The sequence below is a fragment of the Neophocaena asiaeorientalis genome, unplaced genomic scaffold (genome assembly GCF_003031525.2).
Source record: "Neophocaena asiaeorientalis asiaeorientalis breed wild unplaced genomic scaffold, Neophocaena_asiaeorientalis_V1.1 scaffold399, whole genome shotgun sequence".
NCBI lineage: Eukaryota > Metazoa > Chordata > Mammalia > Artiodactyla > Phocoenidae > Neophocaena > Neophocaena asiaeorientalis.
In genome coordinates, this window is record NW_020173964.1 from 589,246 (window position 1) to 606,386 (window position 17,141).

At 43.1% G+C, this 17,141-nt stretch overlaps 1 protein-coding gene across 1 annotated transcript in view; it reads right to left on the reverse strand.

Moving 5' to 3' along the window:
- PIK3R1 (phosphoinositide-3-kinase regulatory subunit 1) overlaps nucleotides 1-17,141 on the reverse strand; it is an 86,665-nt gene that overhangs the window by 16,786 nt on the left and 52,738 nt on the right. Inside the window, exons 3-7 of the mRNA XM_024753102.1 lie at nucleotides 11,753-11,845; nucleotides 11,241-11,315; nucleotides 4,987-5,118; nucleotides 4,007-4,208; nucleotides 3,706-3,785 (exon numbers count right to left, since the gene is read on the reverse strand). Of these exons, the coding sequence (XP_024608870.1) occupies nucleotides 3,706-3,785; nucleotides 4,007-4,208; nucleotides 4,987-5,118; nucleotides 11,241-11,315; nucleotides 11,753-11,845 (582 nt within the window). The remainder of the gene's footprint in view (nucleotides 1-3,705; nucleotides 3,786-4,006; nucleotides 4,209-4,986; nucleotides 5,119-11,240; nucleotides 11,316-11,752; nucleotides 11,846-17,141) is intronic.

A 17,141-nucleotide genomic window follows, 5' to 3' on the forward strand; every position in this document is an offset into this window, starting at 1 on the left:
TTCCTGAGATCCAGGCGCCTCCACTCCCTGAGTCGCACACGGAGCAAAGGGCGTCAGACAAAGGCATCCTCCTCCCTCCAAGCAATGCGCCCACGGGGCAGCAACTGCCCACTGGGTGTCCTTTTCAGATCTGCGTTTAAGTCCCCTCCAGGCATCCTGAGGCCATGGGAATGTGGGACCAGTGGGGAGAGCGGCCTGGTAGGATTCAGACGGCACTAACCAGGAAGGCGGCTTGAGGACATGGAGCCCTGAACGAGGCCAGCTCCGGCAGGGCCGTAAACACCAGAGCTGACACAACGACACCAAGGACATACTACAGGGTCGTAAGCTTCAGTACTCCTCACCTCATTTAATGCTCATAACCGTCCCAGGAGAGAGGCGTTACTCCCATTTCACAGACTGGAACACCATCTGGAAAGGCTGAATGACCTGGTGATGAGCTCGGTAAGTAAGCAACAAGAGTTGGGATTCAAACCCAGACGTGACTTGCACTGTTCTTTCCACTGCATGACACACGACGGAGCGACTTTGAGCCTGATCCCCAAAGCTACCAACAGTTGCACTGGGGCTCTTAACTATATGTGACCCATAGGTACAAATATCACCTATTCTTGGTCTATCGCTTGCTGGAAACTTCGGAGGACTTTTTGACTGGACACTACGGGCAGTCCCGTTGCCCACAAAGGTTCCAAAAGCCCAGGTAGCAGACAGAGCAGCAGCCTGGTGTCTGGGCCGGGTGCCCCCACCCCCGGCAGACCCACTCCGGCTCACACTGGTTGGGGTGGCACCAGGTGAAACCGTGAAGCTCTGTGGTCTTCAGTTTCTTCACGTGCAAACGGAGAGCTGGACGATGCATTCAGCTCTCAAGTGATGCTTTTTATGACGCTGTCACCTAAAATATTTACTGCTTTTTCAAATCCGGTAAAAATATCAAGCTGTTATTTTTGTCCTTTCCAATTTATTTTGAAGAGATCTTTGAAACTCCTTGAACTGAGATGCTGTTTCTCCTTCCCCTTTTCAAACTGTACCTATTCTTCGAAGCCCACTTCAAGTCCTTTTTTCCTATGAGCTGTTCCTGTCTACTAAAAAAGTCACCAACCACATCTCTCAAATTCTTTTTATACTTACAGTACACACCCTCCTGCCCAGAATTTAATGAGACGCTGTGTGCTAACGGGTCTTATTGCAACTGACACCCTGCCTCCCACATCATTAGCCCTGCCTATCATCTCAAGTTCTAACTGATAACAACTAGAAAAGGTGTCTATTTGCCCCATAATAGTCTTGCTTGTCCTCCACCCCCCCAAATATCATTCAAGCACTCATTTCTATTCATGACAAAGTTACTGCAAATGGATGACTTACGAGTGTTCCCTGGAGATGCGCCGGTGCTTCCCAGCCCACTGGGATGAGCACATGCAAGGGTAATGATGAAAGACTCCATGAAAACATCCCATTCCTACCAGGCCAAAGAAGTCATTTCTCTAACCCAGGGTGCCCTGCCATTCATCTGCACTGGAGCCATTCCTGAATACAAAGGTGTTAATGAGGACGTTGTCCTGGGGTGGGTAGTCTGTTTTCACCAGTGAGAGACGCTGAAGCAACCTTTTAATTCCCAAAGTCCCATACGATTTGCAGAACAGTTGACAGAGATCACACAAAGGGGGAAACGCCTCCAACTAGGACTTAAAAATTACTTGGATGCAATTTATTGGAAGAGGCTGCATGTGTTCTGGGACAGTCTAGCAACGTTCAAGGCTTTATGGATCGTTCTTCAACAGAGCTGATGGAACTAATCCCTCTGCCTTTGAAACTGATACACCAATTTCTTAGTAGAAGGATGAAGGTAGGGTCTGTGACATAGCAAGCAGTCTTAAGTGTGCGTTATCAAAACAGATGCAGATGAAGTTTTTCTTGGGTGGAATTAGGCTGAAACTGAGAAAGACGTTTAACCAGTTTACACCAGAAGCAGAAGCATTCAACTCCACCACTGAGTCTACTACACCCCGTGCAGCAGAAATTCTCGAAAACTCCATGCGACAAATTCGCTTGTGGGTATGTGTCAAGCCCTGTCTGGCTTTTAGCTTCCATGTCTCCCCCGTCTCCAGAGAGCTGGCCACTGAGAAGACTGGGCACCTCCCCCGCCTTCCCTGCAAGCAGGGCCCAGCTCTCCCTCTCTCTGAGGTGGACCTCCACACGGGTCAGGAGGAAGTGAAAGATCGTAGCTCGATCCTTTGGCCGGGGGTCCTGTTCTGTTCTTGCTGGTCCTCTTTCTTCCCACCCACGTGATCAGTCTAGGAGTGGGTAGTCAATAAACGGCTCCAGTGCCACGTTCACACCTGCCCCTGTCCCCTCCCCACAGGGTACTTCTAATCTATCACTGCATCGTTTCCTACTGAGCCCAAAGGCGGCCTTTGAACACCAACACAGAGCTCCCAAATCCGTTATCGAGTGACCCAAGCAGTCACACGATATGACACCTTTTGGTCACCCTCTGGTACTCCAGTCCTGGGCCGTACCCGTTGACAGATTTCTCTGATGCGGTTTACAGTCCAGGGTATCCCTGTTACATATCCTGCTTGCTGGGATTTGGAACACTTGGAATGGACCAGGCTTGCCTTAACGTAGTATTTATGCTGCCACTCTTACCTGTGGATCCCGTATTTTGGATCTGTCGACAGAAGCCCTTCCCAATACCTGTATCATGAGTGGTTACCCATCCCATCCTTTATCCCATCCCTACAGGCGGGTTTTAAGTCTAGGCCCTCACCTCTCTGTCTGCCCCTTCCAGATGCAAACAACTAAGCCTAGCCATGGAACACCTTAATAAAAAGCACACCATAGTCCGCCATTGCGTGACTGATATCTGGGTCCCCACGTTTGCTCATACAGAGATAAGCTTGGTAATTTGCATGAGTTACTCATAATAAATAATAAATTCATGATGTTTTAATTAAATTCAAGACATAAATTCAGACTACAAGCAACACCTTCTACTGGTCCTGAAACTCCACTTCACTTCTAGGGCCCTCATCACTTTCTAAATGACCAGCTCACTTTTAACCATATACAGCAAAGTAGGGTTGTTTAGACTTTCCACAGTAGAGGAAAAGTATATCAGTTTAAATGAAATCCACTGCTAACTCGGTCTACATTTCCCGCTTTGTTAAACGGCTAGTTGAATGCCAGCCTGCTTTCACAGAAGTGTCTGGCTTGCTCGAACTTGTTGCAGTAGACCCCTAGTTTCATACTACTTGCATTATTAGAAATGTTTATTTTGACAAGACATTTCTCAGCCTACCTGCTTCCAAAAAACACATTCCAAAATACTTTAAATTATATAGTAATTATAAATCCCCTACTTTGTAAGTACGAGAAAGAAAAACAAAAATGTCAGCAACGAAAATCAACGCCATAATTTACGCAACAACCAGAAGCATCAAGTTAAGGGGGTCGGGGAGCTCTCCCAGCAACCCTCACCTGAAACCAAGACCACGTAAAAGCCACAAATATCAAAAGCTGGATAATACTGCCCCATACGCGCTGCTGCCCAGCTATTTTTCCCTTAAGTCATGAGGTAACACGTTATTATGGATCTCAATTCCACGAGAAACTTATGGCACTTCAGAGGAGACTAAAAACCACCATTTTTCAGGCTCTAAAAAACGAACAGTGAGGGAATTTTAAATGTTCCGAAGGCATTACCTGGTGCAGGCTGGCGTTCATTCCATTCGGTGGAGATTAAAATTTCTGTAACTTTTATGAGGTGTTCAGTATTCTCAGAACTACAAAAAAAAAAAAAAAAAAAAAGAGACAGAAAGATCCATTAGACACCTTTTTCCCTAAACAACAAACTTATTTTCATTTCTGCATATTCAAATAAACGTGTGTGATGGAACTATGTACAAGCATTTGTAAACTGGTGTCTTCAGAAGGAGCTTAATGACCCATAAACTTAGGACCACCCTCATCACCCCAAAATCCAGGTTGCTCTTCTATCACTTACCTGGCTGCTGGGAATCTGAAAAGCAGGGGGCTGAAGAGTTCAGAGAGTACTCTTGCATTCAAAAGATTTTTGCTGGACGTTTGAGAGAGCTTGAAGAAATGTTTTAGCAAATACTGCAGCGTGAGCCAGTACTGATGAGGTATGCTGGGCGACCTAATGAGCTTCTTCAACAGCTGGATGTATTCTTCAGAGCTTTGCACTTCTACAGGTTAAAAAAAGAAAGAAAGAAAGCAAAAGGAATAAGAGACTGTTTCTAGCTGTTAGTGAATAAACACCTAGAAAATTTCTGTTCTAGCTACCGAGGGATCATTTAAAACCAAGGCATCAGAAACAGCAGACAATACACTTGCTCTTCTCGTTAGAAAAGGCATTAAGAGAAAGTTAAAATCTCAAGTCAAATGGAAACGCAAGAAGCTCTTGGTGTACAAAACCACAAGAAGTTCTCGGTGTGCTGCCGTCCATGGAGCGGCTTCGAGTGTGATTGGCCAATTCGGAGGAGCATCAGATAAGTATCACAGGTTTTAACTTTGAAGGTTACGAACCACAGTTTCCTGTCCCCAAAGCACTTTAACTGAGCATTAGCTCCTAAAACGGAGAGTCCTCTTCCCTCAACTCATTTTCTAATGGCCACTGGAGGAAGGTGATGGGAACATCCCCAGTCACTGGGTCCTAGTCCGGTTCCCTGAATCCAGTGATGGCACTTGGCACGCTGAGGCATTCGCTGACGTAGTGAACCTTAAAATACTGATAAAAGGTTAACAATTAGCCATTTCAACATGTGGACGGCCGTCCTAAGCAAACTAGAATCTGGCTCTTCTATCGGATGCCCTGGTAAGGGAGGGAATTTGTGCTGATGGGGGTGGGGGCAGACCCCTCCTAACATTTTCTAAGAAATCTCTCTTTATCTGCAGCCCTTGAGTTGACAAGTACATCCACATCTCAATACACGTTCAGGGAGGTTCTCAGAAGACACAACACACCTGGGGCTAAAGAAACCATTTCATTGTAAATGGCTACTGGAATGACAGGATTTGGTAAGTCCAGGAGATAGCGTTTGAAAGCGTCTGCTAAAACGTGCACATCGATCATTTCCAAGTCCACGGAGGCAGCATCTATGGTAGAAATATGCAAAAAAATTTTTTTCAGACATTTTATGCATTGGTTGGGCCGATTTTCTGAATGTGCGACTTCAGTGTGACACACGAAAGGAAGCAGTATGAGGACAAATGTAAGATGCTTGCGTATTTATGAGCAGTGTTTCTTGCAGGGGTTGCTCCTGGCATTTCGAATAGAACATTTTTCCCTTGTGTAGGTCTGTCCCCCACCCTGTAAGCATTTAGCATGAAGGCCCCTGCCCACGATGCCAGGAACACATTCCCAGACTTCGGGGGCAACAAAAAACAGGGCTCCTGCCGTGGGCTGAACTGTTTCCCCTACAATTCATATGCTGAAGGCCCAACTCCCAGCACCTCGGAATATGAATATATTTGGAGACAGGGCCTTTAAAGCAGTGTTTAAATTAAAATGGGGCCATTAGAGTGGGCCCTAATCAATTTGACTGGTTTTATAAGAGGAGGAAATTTGGACAAAGAGACACCGAGGGTGCACGTACAGAGGACAGGCCATATGAGGACACAGCAAGGGAGCCGCCATCTGTAAGCCAAGGAGAGAGAGGCCTCAGAAGAAACCAAACCTGCCTTGATCTGGGACTTCTAGCCTCCAGAAGTGTGAGAAAATAGATTTCTGTTTTTTTGTTTTTTTGCGGTACGCGGGCCTCTCACTGTTGTGGCCTCTCCCGTTGCGGAGCACAGGCTCCGGACACACAGGCTCAGCGGCCATGGTTCACGGGCCCAGCCGCTCCGCGGCATGTGGGATCTTCCCGGACCGGGACACGAACCCGTGTCCCCTGCATCGGCAGGCGGACTCTCAACCACTGCGCCACCAGGGAAGCCCAGATTTCTGTTTTTTAAGCCACCCAGTCTGTGGAATGTTGTTATGGCAGCCACAGCAAACAAATGCAGCCCCCCACAATGTTTGCAAGTACGTTCTGGACGGTGGTTCTGCCCTGATTGAGAAGGGTTCTGTTCTAGGGATGGTGAATCACACAGTAAATACTTCCTCAAATTGCAACAAGAAAACATGACGTGCAAATCCATAGATTTCCTAAAATTGGAATTGCTCAATACTGCATATCAGAACTAATATAAATTTAACCCAATAAAGTACAGACTGATTGATTAAACAGTAAGCTATTACAGAATTTTAGCAGTCAATCTCAAGAACGGCCATAAAAATGATGTGAACATCTTTAGCATGTTTCTCCCTAGTTCTGACAGTGTATTCTGATTAAGGTATTACTAATATAACTTGTGGGCACTGAACTATCTCAGAAGAAAGATAAGACATGAAGTCTGTCCAGTAAATCTTTCATCTGGAAAACAGGTCAGGCAATTCAACACTGGGGTAGTATGAATCACAGCTGCTCTCTGAGTACTTGGGGTAGAAGGAGGCACACTGCCCGGTGGAAGGAAGGGGTGCTGCGGGCAGGAAGGACCACGGTCACTGCTGAAGGATGCACACTACTGACAGGAAAGATGACTTGAGGGAAATTATCTGGGGACTCGTGCATGTACTCAGTGGAGAACAGGGGCCCTGACGAGCAGAATGCTACATTTCTAAACAGCTTTATTAATCGTGGCATTCAAAATAAGTCGGAAAGGAGCGCTGCTCGAAGTGCTGATACCACTCGGGGTAATCTGGATTTCAGGACCGTTAGAAACGTGTGAGACATTACCAAGAAGTAACCTAGGGCTCCCCTGGTGGCGGAGTGGTTGAGAGTCCGCCTGCCGATGCAGGGGACACAGGTTCGAGCCCTGGTCCGGGAAGATCCCACATGCCGCAGAGCAACTAGGCCCGGGAGCCACAACTACTGAGCCTGCACGTCTGGAGCCTGTGCTCCGCAACAAGAGAGGCCGCGATAGTGAGAGGCCCGCGCACCGTGACGAAGAGTGGCCCCCGCTTGCTGCAACTGGAGAAAGCCTGCGCGCAGCAACGAAGACCCAACACAGCATGCATGCATGCATGCATGCATAAATAAATTAATAATAATTAAAAATGAATATCCGGTAAAAAAAAAAAAAAAGAAGTAACCTAACTAGGAGATTGACAGGACTGGGTTGTGGCCTAGGAGAGGATGAGAGAGAATCAAAGTGTACTCGCAGGTATTCAGCATGAGAAGGAGAAGTGGCATCCTGGATGCCCATGAACCAGGTATGATATTATAAAGCACTCAGGCTGAGTTAACAAAGCTTCCTGGACACATCATCATCAGCCAAACCTGTCCCACTAACTAGGCAGAACTTCTGAAAGATAATCGTACAATACCATAGAGCTCAGGAAAGTCCTGAGCTGGTAGCAAATGTGGATAGGTCAGTTTGAGGAAAAGAATGAAAAGGTGGAGAAGCAAGGGCTTAAATCACTTAAGTGTCCCACAAAGAACAAACCGGAGGCATATGACATCTCTAATAAGTGTGGGGAAGGGCAAGACTGGGTCTCTGCATAAAGGGTCCATGTGGAAAGTAATGCAACTACTAGTGTGACTGTCACACAAAACTGTGCGTGCATCTCTGTTGGAGCATTCCATAGCCACCCACTCTACAGCAAGCTGCTGCCCCTCCCCCCAAATTTGCCCCCTGTATACTTCATTTAATATCACTTTGCCCAGCCAATTCTTATTACTTAATTTGCTCATCCTAAAACACCATTTGGCGATGAGGTATAAACATTAAGATGAGAAAGGTTCCACACGTCCCCCCTGCAGGAGTCATCTCTCTATGACACCTGACATTTCTCACTATGGTAGTTGCGAGTCTCTCTCCTAGACTGACAGTCCCTCCAAGGCACGGACTGTGGCTCTCACCTGCTCTTCTCACATCCCTCAGTGCTCAGCAGACAATGTGCTTGTTGAATGTTTGTGAGCTGCGCTACACAAAGTCCTGAGTGATGTTCATTCACTGAAGCCCTTCTCCAACACATGAGGTGTATTCCAAAGAGCCTTTATAACCTTTGAATGAAATAACCTTATTTCAAGTCTTTGGATCAGCTCACCTTATGTCAAATTCCACTAGAGCCGATGTAGTATGTTCTATTTATTTATAGACAACTTCTAAAGCTCCTTGGGGTTTCTGACTTCTATTCTAGCAGTCTCCTTTTCTGCATTAGAGCTATGCTAATGTGCTCTTCCAAGAGCTAGACACATCTGTCACGTGATGACAGTGGAAGTTAGTTCAGAGAGAGCCACCCACTCTTTAGGTCTGGGTTGGGGCGTTTACACCCTCTTCTACCCTGCTTTTCTGAGTCTACTCCTGACGGGCAACCAGTAGACTCTCCAACACTTCACCCCTTCTCCCACTGGAATGGAGTCCCCTCCCTGACTGATCTCTATCTAAGTAAAGGGTTCTCAACTAGGGCCCTCAATTTTGCTGCCCCACCTCCACCCTTAGGAGACATCTCCCAACACCTGGAGACATCTCCGATTGTCACAACCGGGGGAACATCCCACCGGCATCTAGTGGGTGGAGACCAGTAGTGCTGCTGAAATCCTACAACGCACAGAACGGCCCCCTGACAACAAAGAATTATCCATCCTAAAATGTCCACAGTGCTGAGGCTGCAGAAGGCTGATTTTTAAAATTGAGGTATCTTGGGACTTCCCTGGAGGTCCAGTGGTTAAGACTCTGCGCTTCTGGTGCAGAGGGGTGTGGGATCGATCCCTGGTCGGGAAACTAAGATCCCACATGCCGCGTGGCACAGGCAAAAAAAAAAAAAAATCTCTACCGTTTCTTTGAAAAAAATAAAAATAAATTAAAATTGAGGTATCTTGACATAACAGATATATCAGCATTATATCAGTTTCAGGTGTACCACATAATGATTTGATATTTGTATATACCACTGTTAAACCATCACCACAGTAAGTCTAGTGAATATCCATCACCACACAGAGTCACACACATAGGTTTTTCTTGTAATGAGAACTTTTAAAGGAAAAGCCTAATTCAGGTTAAGAGAAACCAAAAGAGAGAGAGAAAGAGAGAAAGAAAATAATTCACACCATTAAAATGAAAAAAAAAAAACAAGAAAGAAATATTTTATTTTAGGGCAATATAGTGTGGGAAAAACAAGGATAAGGGCTTTTAGAGTCAGAACCATTTGGATGCAAGTCATGGCTTTACCATCAGCAGTTACTAATATTGTATCACAAGACTGATGTGTGGATGAAATAGAATAACTCAGTAGGTGCTAATAAATGTAGGCTGTTGTCCTCCACCCACGTCTGTCCTTTTCAGACATTGGTAATTCATGGGGTTGGTTAAAAGCCATACTTTTTGCTTTTAGTGTAAGTGACTTATCTTTGAGCTTCCTCCAGGATATTACGATTTTTTTATAGACTGAAAAATCCTCAAGCTGGAGACAGTCCTGGAGGATCCTCACTCCTAAATTGAGATAATGTTTACTCTTTTTGTTTTGCCACAAAATTCGCTTTTATAGCACAGAATCCAAGGGAAACCAGTTTTCTATGTGTGTTTTGATCTCAAATGCGCAAAGAAAGCTGTCTGTCAAAATATCTTGTTGAAGTGAATTTGGGTTATTTATTCCATCTTACAGGTGGTGCGAAGATTTTTTTAAAGCCCAACTGCATCATTTTGTTCTTGGTCACGTTTAAAAACGTAACCACTCTTTCGCAAATAACTCCCATTTCATCAGTCTCTGAAGTCTAAACACTTCCTGTGACTTTTAACATGTTCGATTTGACCAATTTTCTGACCAAAACATGTATCTCTGTTTCAATGGGCTAGGACAAAACTTGGTGTTTCCTTAACACCCTGGTAAAGCTGTTAGAGATAAAGAAAAACAAGTCTTTTCACCTTGATTTTTCTGCCAGTCAACTTCTAATGACCTACTCTGGATGTATGTAGGAGGATGTACCCTGTGTGTGTGTAAGACTGATTTCCATGCACAAAGGAAAAATGAAAGTTAAAAAAAAAATTTTTTTTTTAAGCTTCAAACATTTGGGCGGTGCATTTCAAGTAAAACTATCGACAGATAAAGATCGAATCTCCTTCTTTTTTCCCAGAAACACCTTTTCTAGAAATTTTCATAAGCTGCCTCGTTTTGAAGCTGCCTCACACTTGAAATTTTTTCGTTTATTAAATGTCACGTGGGCATTCTTTGCATAACTGCACGCCTGAAGGTGCTTCTTCCAAAACTGGGTTTCACTCCTTTTGATTCAAACACCCAAATTCAGTTAAAATAGTGTGAGGCAAAAAATTATTAATGAAAAGAAAAGTACTGGGAGGGAATGAAGGATCTGAGAGATTCTAGAAGTTGATGTAGAAGATGACTTGCTAGAATGCTGGCCAGGAAATTTACATTTGTACAGTTTTATTCTGTATGGCAAAGGAGGGAAGGGACAAATAATAAAGCCACCACTTGGTTAAATTAATTGACGTCGTTTAACCAATGGTGTGCTTGAGCCGACTTGTACTGGCTCACAATTCTTCCCAAGAGTTCAGTGATAACACGTTGGTAGCTTGAAATTAACCACGGTGAGAAGATTTACACCACAGAAGTAGGTAAATGCTACAAACCAGGGCTTTTTTTTTTTCCTCCCCAGAGAGTTGGTTTACCAGCACATTACAGTAGATAACAATATCATGATGTTACTTGACGTAAATATGGCATGAAAAGGCAAGCAAGCAAGGAAGGAAGACAGAAGGAAAGGGAAAAGAAAAGGAAAAAGAGAGAGAAAGGGAAAAAGGGAAAGGTCAGAAGAGACCTTTGTTAAATGACGTAGACTTATAAATAATTTTTTAACTGGTCCAGATGAATTAGATGTAGCCAATGGCGGGGTCAGAGAAAGATGGTAGATAAGCAGAGGCAGAGAAATCCCAAGATGCTTCTCTCCTGTGCAGTTTCTACAGCACCCAGAGGCTCATGGCTGTGATGACAGCCAAGTACCTGCAGGCAGGCAGGCACACACACCCCAACTCAGGAGACAAACATCCGAGGTCTGCCCTCTTACCATAACAGGGCAGAGGGAAGTGTGCATATTTCTGAGCTCCCTTCAAACTGAGACTGTTGCACGGTTAAGCTCACATGTTTTGTGCTTTACCTGAAACAGAAAGGTAAGAATCGCCTTTCCCATGTGTATTTCTAGCTCTGTGACACTCACCACAATCAAGAAGCTGTCGTAATTCTGCTGGGTTGCTGGAGCTCTGTGTTCTGTATAGAGTTGAACATTCCAGACCTAGGACACAAAACAGACTGAGTATGCAAAACACAGCTCTCTGGAGAATGTGTGAGCCTGCGGCCAGAGAGACATTCCAGTTTCTATCCAGTGTCTATTCTAGATGTGTACTAAATATTCCTGGAAGTCAACTCCTACTGTTCATCTTATGGCATGTCAATAATTTTGGCAACATCACCTGGCCGCTGAGGAGCAAGTTAATTCTCTTTATTAAAATAGGGAGAAGTTAACAGTTTCCATGCAATAACTACGTGTTAGTGTAGAGTCAGAAGTCAGACCAAGATTATCTCCCCAGGTCAGTGCAACAAACAGCTTGTGGGTCCAGCACAGGTGGCAAGGAGTGTATTTAATGAACGTCCATGAGACAAATACAAATGATAACACCCACGAGATCAGGCCATAACCCGTTAACCGACTCCCTCTACCAGCTGGATTACCTTTCTTTTCAATGGCTTCCACTAGCTTGATAAGAAGCGGTGGAGCAACGTCCGGAGGAGCGAACTGCTCTGCAAGGTCTGGAAGAGTCGAAGCTGCAAATAAACACAATTGCGCCGTTACGTTTCATCGGGGGTAATCCAACGCAGTAAACATCAGCGAAGATGACTAGAACACAAAGTCATGTAGTCCTACTGGGATGGCAGCAACCTCAGGCCGGAACGAGAGGGAGCCCGTACTGGGCCCTGTGTTGAGAAGGCTCCTTGTGGGCCTCCCCCCAGCTGTGCCTCTTCCCACAGTGTGATGAGTTTGGGGGGCCAAGGGGACACGCCCACTGCTTCTCTCCTAGGACACACACTCAGAATACTTCCCAGAAGCTTGGAATCCCTTGCCCCAGTGGCCTCGCGGGCCTCTTCCCCAGGTCCACCCTCCCCAGGGCAGATCTCCCTGCAGGGGTGCCCCTTTGGACCTGGGGAGTGGGCGAGGGCTGTGGCGAGTGGAGATCAGGATGGAACGGAGTCTGGACGTGCAAAGGTCCTGGCAGCGCAGGGCCAAGCCAGGGGTGGGCTGGGAACCAGCTCTCCCCATATCACCACACTCTCAGGCAGAACTGAGAACCCAAGAACTCTAAATACAAATCTGGCTTGCTGGTCATTGTGAAGAAGTAACTTCCCAGGTAGGAGAATGGAACGTATCTTACTGAACTGTCTGTTAACAATCAATATATGATTTCTAACTTTAAAATATTTAAATACAGGCTTGGCCTTCCTTTTGTATTTTTGCCCCAAGCCCCACAAATGGCAGGGTGGGCTTAATATCAGATCCGAAGCCAGTACAAATGATCCCTGGCCACTTGAGACTCAAATTAAATCCCCATGGACCTGCTCTTGAAAAGCCTTTATTTGCTTACATATGTTTTGGTCAGTTAATATCTTAAGAAATGTGATGCTTTCATGAACTTGTTTCCATGCTTTTAGTTACATGTTTTACCAAATGATACAAAGGAAAAAAAAAGTCTAATTGGATGACACAAATAATGCACTTCAACATAACATTGATAACTGTATTTTCACTCCAAAAATATACGAAAGTAAAGTACAAATATTTTTCTCATAATATACCAGAAGAGGGAGCTAAATATACTCATCTCAAATTTCTCAAAGTGCAAAATATAGGTAAAATGACAGCCTTCATGAAAATACCTACATGTACAGTCTGTTTATCAGCCATCAATAAATGATTTGTAGACACTTAAGGTTCAATGCTGTGTATATACTCTCACCTAGGAATAGTTAATATAATCTAATAAGAAAGACTAAATACTGACAATTTTGTTTCAATGAGATTTTAGTGGTGTGATTTTTATTATAAGCCATATGTCATGTTAAATAAGCACATTTCTAATGAAGCCCATCTTTCTAACAGTGAGTCAGAACAGAAGAACAACAGATTCACAAGACAAGTCAAGTAAGGTTATGTTAAATCTGGACCTGAGAGAATTAAGTATGATTTACGTCATTTCGGAAACCCAGACCCTGTAGTAGAAGACCCTTTTAGGTGGCACTATTTCCCGAGATAGACAGTAACGTGATCTTGCCACCTAACGCTATTAGCCATTCCAAGTACCCAGGATAAAAGGACAAGAGCTAAGTTATGGAAGAAAATCCTATAGCAGCACTCTCCAGAAGCACTTTCTGTGATGATGGAAATGTTCTATTAGCTGTGCTACCCAGCAAGTGCTCCTGAGCCCTTGAAATGTAGCTATTGCAACGGAGGAAGTGAATTTTTAATTGTCGTCATTTAAAATGAGATAGCTGTATGTAGCTAGTGACCACACTATTGAAGAGCGCAGTCCTATAGCCTAAGCAAGGGCAAGTTTTGTCAACAACAGATGAAAGATTCCTGAGTTGACTTCGTGCTGCAAAGACCCCACGAAAAGCTGTCCCAGAGGACATGGCATCTAGACACGGGGCTTATCAACATCTGAACGCAGGGCACACAAAATTTATCACTGAGTTTCCTGGGCCACTTTGTCCTACTGCAACAGCACTTGAACACGTTTCGCACTTCATGAAAGCAGGACAGATATGCCACTGACTTGCCAGACAGTCGCGATGCAGAGAGCTGAATGGACACTTCATCTCACTGGTGCTTTCCCCACTGGCCTGTGCCTATGGATCATGTGGAGAACTTGCCAGGAAGACAGAATGCTGGGTATGACTACAAACCCCCAGAATCAGAATATCCAGGAATGGAGCTAGTCATCTGTTTTGGGTTAGTAGTAAGTTTTACGACATGCTATATATGATAAGCAAATCCATGCGGGTGACCCCCACCCCCTGCCTGAAGAAATCCAGCAATGACGTCGCCCAAATCTGTTAACATATGAGTATACCCGAAAAGCACTTAAAAATACAAATATCTTGGGGTGGGGGGAGGGATAAATTAGGAGGTTGGGATTAACATATACACACTACTATATATAAAATAGATAACCAACAAGGACCTACTGTACAGCACAGGGAGCTAGACTCAATATTTTGTAAAAACCTATAAGGGAAGAGAATCTGAAGAATATATATATGAAACTGAATCGCTGTGCTGTATACCTGAAACTAACACAATATTGTAAATCAACTATACTTTAATAAAAAATATCTTGAAAGTTTCATAGTTTTTTTTTAGTTAAAAGCACTGTAAAATAAAAAAAGGAATACTATAAAATGAAAGAGCACAGCATCTCATTCCTCTGATACGTTATAAACTACTTCCCTTTGCCTTAGATTATCAGCTCACAAAAACAGCCTCCCTCATAGATGCCTTCTACACTGAGCAAAATGAAATATCATCCTATCAGCACATGTAACAGAAGGAAAACATAAAGGCAGAGATATATTGTAGAGAAATATTATTAATTGGGACTCACTGTAGCTTCTCTTCTTAGCCCTCTCAAACTTACAGATCTCAGCACAGCCAAATGCAAAAAGCTAAAGATTAAACAGTAAATGCATGAACCCACATATCCACACGACACTCATCCAACTAACATGCCTCGTTCTTCTTTTCCTTCCCTCATAAATTACACAGACATTTTTTAAAATTAAAAAATGAAAAAAAAACCCCTTAAAGTTGGCAACTAAAAACGGAATTACTTAATAAAGGTTTATCTCCTTTCAGAATCTTATCAACAGTCATTTCTGCAGGCAAATATGAAAGTTAAATTAAGTAATAATTAAAGATTTCACCTAATTGTGACTGAAATATGCACCCAAGAGTTGTTATATTACTGGGTTGGCAAATACTACATATAAAATTGTTTCTGCCGCTCTTATTTCTTCACATCAGCTTGAAGAAGGAGGGGGGAAAAAAAGCCTTTCCTTAGTCCTTTCAATGTTTCTTTGGCAAAACATGGTAGTTTACTTTCCATGCAGCATATCCTGAGCTGCAAAATATCATTTGTTTCACTCACACAAGTACTACATGAAGTTTCTAAAAAGCGTTGTGATGGCTATCAGGTATCTATAACGACATTTTTCTCAAAGTACACCCCAAGAATACTTTAAAAAGAAAAAAACTAGACATATACATTAGGAAGTACAGGTACTCCTTTGTAACACATCGAGTGAATTTACCACTGAATTTTGTTAATATTGAAAAAAGCTTATTACCCCAATGTATAAAGCATCATAACCGATCAAAGTTTTTCAATGGGAGTTTTAAAAGGTAAATTTTACAAAGAGACAAGGTTTTTTAAAATAACAATTCAAGGATTTCCTATTCTCTAGTACAATATCTATGATTCAATCCATTTCCCCTTTAAAATATTTAAACATATGGGATGTGGAAGCTTCACCCAGTAAGCTTTTAAAGTTCACATTTTCTATTTCGGGCAATAGGATCAATTAAGAGTGAAAGTCTAAAAAGCATTCTAAAGCAAAATATTAATTATTTCAACAATCCTAAAATCAACTATTCCTTTAATTTTATTAAATACACAAGGTCAATATTTATGCTTCCGTTAGATCTCATTTAAAAAAATTCCAACAGGAAATGACAATTGCTAGGGAAGTACCAAATTTGGCAAGTTGTTCTTTGAAAAGTCCATGATAAAGTACCACATCATACAGTTCAATAAACTAAAACATAATGTAACTAAATATATATATATATATATATATATATTTAGTTACATTATGTTTTAGTTTATTGAATCGTACGTGGTAGCTATTAAACAAAACACAAATTAGCAGAGCATGATCCTCATCAAGTTTAAATGTAAATTCTCATTTGATTTCACCTTTCAGACAGATTTTTATATCTGAATGAGGAATGTTTTTTGCGTTTTGAATCCTGCTGTAGCCAGTGTACACGTCTGGAGAGCCAAGTCCACTCTTAAAACTGGGTGAATTTTAGATTCCTCTACGACAAGCCAACACCAGTTTTTCACTTAGCTGAATCACTTTTCAGCAAAAGAAATCAGTATTACTTAAGGAGAAAGAAGATAAGGAAGAACAGCAAAAGGGTCTAAAAGCAGTGGTGAAGCCAAGACGTGTATTGTTTCAAAAAAAGAGAGGAATCAGCCTTTAACAGGAACACCAATGAAGTAGGTGTCCCAGGTTGTAGAAAGAATTTTTGATGACACATCATAAGTGCTGCATTTTCCACTAGTTCTATTTTCCCCCTTTGCCCTGGTGACAACGAGTCACACAGAAGAGAGCCTTCTCTCCCGCCTTAGGCCCTTCCCAAATCACTAACATGGACAGGCCTGAACAGTCCCTGGGCACCAGTGGTGTGTGGGAGATAGTGGCATGCCTCACGTTAAATGGTGCCAACGCCGCTACAAAGTGCAAGATGAAACCAGCACACAGCTACACCTTTTGGAGGCCTTCTCCATAAAAAAGGATATTTTAGAGTTAGTGCCTGGAAGGGACGAATGGAAAGTTTAAGCTGAAATTCTGGGACTCCAGAGACTGCCCAAGCCAAGTATTCCATTACTGATGGAAGCAGCCTGGATGTACATGAAAAGCTGCCACTTACCTTTTAAAATGTAATACAAATACACAGAAAAGAAAGTATGTGCAAAGTGTGGATCAATATTAAGTCAAGATGCTTGTCTGTTAAATTGTAGCTGAATCAAAACTTTAGTCCTGCCTAACACAGTCTCTCTCATTCTTTCAAATGAAAAATGTACATTCTGGTGGGCAACAATCTAACAAATCCCTATACTTCTCTTAAATAAACCTTATAAGCGTGTTCATACTTTATGCTTATAACGGTTAATACTCTGAAGGTTTAAACTTCTTAAGTTCTATGGGCAAAGCCATAACCAATGCTGGCTGAGATAATGCACCTGAAAACTGAAACAAAGCTCCCCCAAAAAATCACCCCACC